At 29.7% G+C, this 8049-nt stretch overlaps 1 protein-coding gene across 1 annotated transcript; it reads right to left on the reverse strand.

The window, feature by feature from the left end:
• Window positions 1-5609: 5609 nt before the first annotated feature.
• On the reverse strand, window positions 5610-6195 carry LOC144548356 (dirigent protein 1-like). The gene is made up of 2 exons (XM_078297024.1): window positions 5909-6195; window positions 5610-5826 (listed from the first exon to the last, which is right to left on the reverse strand). The coding sequence occupies exons 1-2, from the start codon at window positions 6193-6195 to the stop codon at window positions 5610-5612; spliced, it is 504 nt and encodes a 167-aa protein (XP_078153150.1).
• Window positions 6196-8049: the final 1854 nt, after the last annotated feature.

Here is an 8049-nt window from a genome sequence, read left to right on the forward strand (position 1 = left end):
ACGCGTGGCGAAAGGGTTCTCCGTGAACATTCGTGAGCTCGATTTAGATTTATTTACGGAATGATTTATAATTTTGAATTTTCATACGATAAAAATTTGAATTAACCAGTTCAGATCGAAAATCAGATTAAATTTGATCAGACTCCGTTCTCTAATTTTTAAGGGTCGAGACCTTTCAAAGTAACTAAAAATTTGAGTTTGAATTGGAAGGATTCAATCAGAATACGGACCAATTCGACCTTCGCAGCCCAGATGCAATTTTATATTTTTATAATGTTGATTATTTGATAGTTAAATTCTCATATATACAAAAATTATTTGGTTTTGAATAGATTAATGTCAAGAAATATTTACAAATTGAAATTCAAAACAATAACTTTTTTTATATATAATAATTAGTATTGTCCGATTATGTATTTGAAATCATAAAAATTAAGTTTACTTTTAGTATTAAAAATCAAATAAATAAAAAAGTTAATAATAGTATTAATTGTTTTTGTAAATTACTATTTAAACAATGTTAAAAAATTAAAGACAAATTAAATTACTAGTTTGGTGTATGATAATCTTAAGTATGGGCTCTGCGGAGAAAGTTATATGAATAATACTCTAAGATAAACAAATAACACATCTTTGAAATTTGTCAAAATTTTAGAAAATTGTAAATTTTCGTAATATGAAACAGTATAATGTTAACATAGATTTTCTCCAATAACTTATATATGATTATCTCCACTTCTTCTTCTTCTTCATTATTTTTTTGTGCAGAAAGATGTATGTAATTATCTCCGTAGAGTTTATGTTGAATAGTTGATAACAAAAAGTACAACAAATAAAGTAAATTTTTTTTTTCAATATTTCTTAATTAAAATAACGATTATTTGAAAAAAAAAAAGGTTAAAAGTATGTCGTCTTTTCAAAAACTCTGCTATACTTTAAAACCAATAAGTCATGTAATTAATATGAGGTTCAATCTAACATGTCATACAAAAAAAATGTAAGAACATACATATTTATGCTCATTTTACATTCACACATTTATTGTGTACGTAAACTAGCAAATTTATTTTTCTTTTCTTCTTTCCTTGATATAATCATATAATTAGTTCTCAATTTATCATCTACAGTTGTTCAAAGGTTCAAACTTTAAAGTGTGAGCATGACAAAAATCTACTTACTAAGAATGGTACCCCTACGCCAAAATGAAAAAATTATGTTTTGATCCATATTTTGTATTGAAATACTAACTAGAATATATTTTACCATTTTATGTGCAGAAGTATGAATAATTTTTGGATTTAATCAAACGCAAATATATTTTCCCAATTTTATAATTATAAATTCTTAGAAATCAAATATTTTATGGCAATAACACTGTTATTGGCAACCTATGTGGTGCAAATTAAATCGCTTTATGAGTGAGGTTTGAAGAATGCTTATATAGCCCTGCAGTTACAAGAATCTCTTTATATACATAAGCTTTTTCTGGGGCCAGAATTTCAATTATATCAATTTCTTCGGGCTTTTCTATAAATTCAGCCTCTTTTGTTTGTTCATTTATTGGCCGATAGATTCATCGGCTTTTTGGATTAAATCAATCACCAGGTATTGCATTAAATGTCCTGCAGCTTTATTTATTTTTATTTTTTTTGGTAACCATTGCTTTCTACAATTTACTATATATGTAATTATATATGTTTAAATCAGTTAAAATCTATTCTTACTGCCACCATGTTTGGTAGATCAAGGACTTGTGATGTATAGATTGGTTGATAAACTCTGGCAGTTTACAAAACTCTGGCAGTTTACAAAACTCTGGCCTAAAGCCCATGATATTAGGCAGAGTATAGATTGGTTGATATTAGCCACAAGATACAAAACATGTAAACTGCCACCATTTTTATTTTTTTTGCTAACCATTGCTTTCTACAATTTTTCTTTAGATAGATCAAGGACTTGTGATGTATAGATTGGTTGATAATATGTAATTATATATATGTTCAAATCTATTCTTACTAATATCATGGGCTTTAGGCCAGAGTTTTGTAAACTGCCACCATGTTTGGTAGAATAAATGAAAGAGTTTGGATCTTGGTTGACTGGTAACAATAGATTTGAATTCTTCTTTAAAACAATTAATTCATTTCTTTTACTGCACCCTTTTATTCACTGCCTTCATAAAAAAAAAAATTGATAATTTGCTTCTTTGGGTTTTGATCTTCTTCTTTCCTTTTTTAGTTCAATAACCAGTGATCTAAATCATTTTGTTTATGCACATTACATTTTGAGGGCATAGCATTCAAATTTACTATTATGTGATATTAAGAAATAAAAATTTTCTGAAAATTATCTTTTGCTGGTTAATACTTACAAAGTGTAAAATCAGAATAAATTCTCACTAATATTGTAACAGTAAAATACAAAATCATAAATTATCATCATTTCAGAAAAAATTCAATAAAAAATGCATTCAAAACATCTTGTTGAGTACAACGCAAACCCTTACATTATAAAAGACAAACATCTACAACAAATACTTACCAGTAAAATTGAACTGGAACAGTTTATCAATCACAAAAGTAGAAAATGAAAGCTGGAACAGTTTATACAAAATGCTAGAAACCTAGATTTATAGTACAAAGTGACATTTCATGGCAAAATTAAGTTGAGTGAGGGAGAGGTGGCGAGACGGGAAGAGGTGCGACTGGTCGTGTGCTCAGGCCGAATCGGAGTAAGCGGATCGAAAGGTCGGAGTAAGATGAATGAGGCGCGAGAGAAAGACAAGCCAAAGAACGACAGAGAGAGAGAGAGAGGCGGAAGGAGGGAGGTCAAATAGATAAACCCTTCTCTAACAGATGACCCTTTAGCGTTTTAATTTTCCGTCTGTCTCCGTTATACTCAATCAGCGTCTTTCATCAAGCACGAATCTATCTCTAAGCCTATCCATGGTTTAAAAGTGCATAGCACAGATTGACCCTATATATACATAGCACCGTAGCCTAACTCTATCTATCTATATATATATATAGAGTAAGGCTACGCTACTTCGTGAATTAAACAGGTTGTTTTAATTTGCGCCTATATCTTTAGTTTCGAAGTCCAAATAGCCGATCCAAACCGTTAGATGTTTAATCTATATTAAAATGTGTTTGGAGATCAAATTTTACATTTTTTGGAATTTTTTTACTATTTATTAAGATGGTTTGAAAATCGCTGTTTTTTAATGGTGCAAAATTTTAATAAAAACAGCGATTTTCAAACCATCTTAATAAATAGTAAAAGAATTCCAAAAAATGTAAAATTTGGTCTCCAAGCACATTTTAATATATATTAAATATCTAATGGTTTGGATCAGCTATTTGAACTTCGAAACTAGAGATATGAGCGCGAATTAAAACAATCCGTTTAATTCGCGAAGTAGCGTAGCTTTACTCTATATATATATATATATATATATAGATAGATAGATAGATAGGCTAATGTGCTTCCGGTAGCATATGGGCCGAAATGCTACCGGTCCAAATTTAAAATTTAAAAATCCAAAAAGTTGATATGAACCGTTCATCTTGTTCTCCATATTAATGTGTGCTTGGAGACCAAATTTTACATTTTTCTGAAATTTTTTACTATTTATTAAGCCACTTTGAAAATCGCTGATCCAACGGTTTTACTGTTTTGTTAAGCCACCGTTGGATCAGCGATTTTCAAAGTGGCTTAATAAATAGTAAAAAATTTCAGAAAAATGTAAAATTTTGTCTTCAAGCACATATTAATATGGAGAACAAGATGAACGGTTCAGATCGACTTTTTGGATTTTGAAATTTCAAATTTGGACCGGTAGCATTTCAGCCCATATGCTACCGGAAGCACATTAGCCTATCTCTATATATATATATATATATATATATATATTATAAACTCCAAACGTTTACTTAGTTCGAAGCATTTTTAGTGAAAAACATTGCCAAAAAAACAAATCGTCTAAGCAGTGAATCTCACCAGCTATTTCTAATGCATGCTAAATTATATGCTACACATCTGAAAAATTTTGGTGCTAGATTTAAAATAGATGGAATTTGCAAATATGAAGACAATTTCTGCAAAGGTGTTAGAAAATTTCAGGTACTTAATGGTATTCAATTCATTAGATAAACAACAATAGATATCTCTGGGGAACATTATTCTCAGACAAAAGTGATCTAGCAATTTCCATGATGTATCTATTTTTCCTTTTTGCAACTATGTTCTGTTTAGGAGTTCCAATACAAGATATTTCATGTATAATACTATTTTTATGAAGAATTCTCCCAAAAAATTGTTAACATATTCATCTCCATTTTCTCTTCTAAGAACCTAAATTATCCTTCCAAATTGTCTCTGAACCCTAGTTCTACATTTAATTTTTCCACAAGTCCTTTGTGAGTTTAAATTTAAAATATATCGTATTGATTTTGAAACCACTCTATCTGACCAGTAATGCTTTTACATGACAAATTTATTTAGTATAACATCAAGCAATAAAAAAAATGATGAAAATGAATGCATTAAAATTTATAATATATTGGAAGAAAATTTAGCAAAATGATAACTTTGAAACGTAAAGCAAGAAGCAAGACCGCTGAAACATACAAATTATTTTAGAGCGGAAAAGCAATCACCAAACAACTTTGCATACAATTAACAGTACTGACCAAGGTTCTAAATAGCGTTTATCGCGTCATAGCGGGAAGCCGAAAAAAAAAGCTATAGCGAATAGCGTCGCTATAGCGAAAGCTATGCCACATAGCGTTTTTTTATTTTTATAAAAATTATATCATATATTTGTACTAAATATCAACATTATCTAAGTCTCATAGAATAATAAATAACATCAAATTGATTAAAAAATTATAGTATTCATATTGAACCAATACAAAGTCCAAATTGCGACTCAAAATATCCATAGTATTACTAATATCATAAACTATCGATCTTTTTCTATTCAAAATATATTCAACATCATGACATAATCTATCTTTTTTCTATTTAAATTTCAAAATAACCTAGACATCGTGGCATAATTAATTATCTTAATCTATTCAAAATATTCAAACTATCATATAGTAAGTATCATTTTGTTACTTCAAGAAATATCTTAATATATTTAATTTGAGCCTTTATTTAAAGCCCATATAAATTAAAAAAAGAAAAAAAAACAGCTCATGTTGCATAACGCGCTGTAGCTTCCTTATTTGATCTCATTTAATAATTAATAAATTTTTTTTATCAAAATAATAATTAATAATTTAATATAAAGCTTAGTATGTCAATTATAAAAAAAAATCACGGTTAAAATCCAATCTGAGCCTTTATTTAAAGCCCATATAAATTGAAAAGAAAAAAAAAACAGCATGTTGCATAGCGGGCGCTATTTGCGCTACACGCTATGCGCTATAGCGGACCGCTATTACCGCTATAGCGTCTGTAGCTCAAATAGCGTGTTTTAATTGTATAGCGTAGCGTTTTGGGTCCAAAAACGCTATAGCGCCGCTATAACGGCGCTATAGCGCGCTATTTAGAACACTGGTACTGACATAAACACGGTGCTGAAAGCACAGTTGTATTATGTGTTACATAAACATTCTTGTTGTTGATCTCTCTATTGTGCGATAGAATACGTTGATAAAAACCTCGATAATACGGCTATTAGAATCTTCGCTTAGTGTTTTCCCGGATACAATGCCTTGTGCAAGAGTGAACTTTCCAGTCCCGCCAACAATAGCCCACTCGAATGGAGCTGATGAAGCATCCCACACCCCACGAACATCAAGTGTGGATCCATTGAGGCTGTGAGGATCATGTCAACATATATATATAATGAAATTTTTGCTAATAGCAAATTTAATTGAAGGCTAATAGATGTACATACCTATCATCCTCGAAAACGATCTTGAAAGAGAAGTCCCATAATGACAGGTTCTGACCACACTGTGCATGCATCCCATGTGCACGAGCTACAACGTTTGAACCAAGGTTACGCCCTTCGCGTATGGGCCAATCATTAATTTCAATTGTGCCAAAACTATAAGGGTTTGAAGTGCGTACTGGCTCTGATTGATTTTTAGTTGGCCCTGCCCAGATTTGGTGTATATATAGGTGTAAGTTGGCTTCATGCTGTGCGCCGCCTGTTATGGTAGAGCTTTTGAAGTATGCCATGGCTGCTTGTGTTAATGGTGGTAGCTATATGAGACACAGGAGTGAGAGAGATGTAGTTAATTTGATATGATGTTTATCTTTTTATTGTTATGAATTCCTAGGGTTATAAATAGGTCCGTTGTTATTCAAATGGTTTTTTTATTTTTACAGTCAGATTCCAGGAGGACCGGGAAGCACATAATTTTAAGAGTTTTATAATCGGTCACATTATTATATACACGTACTATCAATTTATTTGAGATTTACATATTATTAGTACGCGTTAATTAACTTAATTAATACAAATTATATACAGATAAAATTAATTTTTTTTAACGGAAATAACTTCCTCAACCACACCCGTTCATGTTCCTGCTGTATTCGTCGGTTATCAAATGCCAGAAGGATGAATTAAGGAAAGTGACAACATAATTAAAAATGTTAATTATATTGTTGTACAAATCCATTTTATGTCGCCAAAACAAATAAATAAATAAAATAACGAATTATTGCAGAACAATTGTGTTCCCGTTAATAAAGTCTTCATCAATTATTCCCACAGCTTCCGCTTGTAACGCGTCAAATTATTGACTATCCAAATACAATTGTTTATAGATAAGAAAAATATATGAGAATGTTTATAGATAATAAAGTAATTGAATTTTGTACATTAAATTAGGTATATATACTTTGTATATTGATAATATTATTGTTTAAAATTTAAATAATTTATTTCAAATAATTAAATTTGATAAAAATTAATGGTTGAGTCAATGATTATAAATGCACGATGTTCTGACATGTCTAAAAGGTCTTTTAATTGTTTTTTGAAGTATACATTTTTGAAGTTGGTATAGTCTGAATTGATATTAATTTAATGCTCGAACTTCTTGATTGGTGCACGATTGGCATAGGTAATATCGTGCACCCTTGTCATGTGATAAGATTTTTTCAATATGTTACAAAGTTTCTTCCACTGACTCTAGACTAATTATTTTTAACAGTCTTATGTGGTTTAATCAAAGACTATGAACTTCCATGCATTCAATCCTCGACCTAATTTTTAATCATGCCAATATATCTCATCAGACCTTTTTTTTTTTTTTTTCTAATAACATGTAAGTATACTTTCCAGTAAATAAAAGTTTAGATAATATTTGGACACCTATACATATGGCAATTTTTTATTTTTTCCTTATAATTTAATTTGGAACAATAACATAAGGTGTCCAATTATTTTCAGGGAACACCTCTTTGAATTTCTAATGTCAAATTCACCCTATACTTACTACATTGATATATTGTTTCAAAGTTCACCTAAATAATCAAATATTGGAACATTTATTATTGTTCATATTCAATTGTTATTGTTCTTGTTAATCGAACGTAATAATATTTTTGGATTGAACTTCAAAATGAACAATAGTGTATATATTTAACCTTTACGAGCAAAATAAATAAATTGGAAGAGTAAAAGTTAATTAAACAAAACGCAAAAACTAACAATGGTTCATAAGAAAAATTTGACAAATTCAACAAAAATATATAGAGAGAGAGATAAGAGAGAGAGAAAGAGATTGGGATATGGTGAGTTGCAAAGTAAAAGTCTTGTTTTACTTTACGTTCATGTTTTTTTATATTTGAAACTTCAAACAGTCGATATCAACCGCTCAACATGAATATCTCCATATTGAAATGTGCTAGGAGATCAAATTTTACATTATTTTTAAATTGTTTACTAATTTTATAGAATATTTCAAAATCATTGTTTTTTATGGTCTATAACCCGTCCAAAAACAACGGTTTTCTACCTATCTAAAAATTTAGTAACACAGAATCACCATTCTTAGTCTCCAAGCACATTTCAATATGGAT

The sequence above is a fragment of the Carex rostrata genome, chromosome 33 (genome assembly GCF_964058835.1).
Source record: "Carex rostrata chromosome 33, lpCarRost1.2, whole genome shotgun sequence".
Classification (NCBI taxonomy): Eukaryota; Viridiplantae; Streptophyta; class Magnoliopsida; order Poales; family Cyperaceae; genus Carex; species Carex rostrata.

Excerpts from the sequence above, each read along its gene's own strand:
- LOC144548356 (XM_078297024.1), bottom strand. The coding sequence starts at position 6,195 with ATGGCATACTTCAAAAGCTCTACCATAACAGGCGGCGCACAGCATGAA. Across the intron at positions 5,827-5,908 it reads ATCGTTTTCGAGGATGATAG|CCTCAATGGATCCACACTTG; the intron begins GTATGTACATCT and ends TGATCCTCACAG.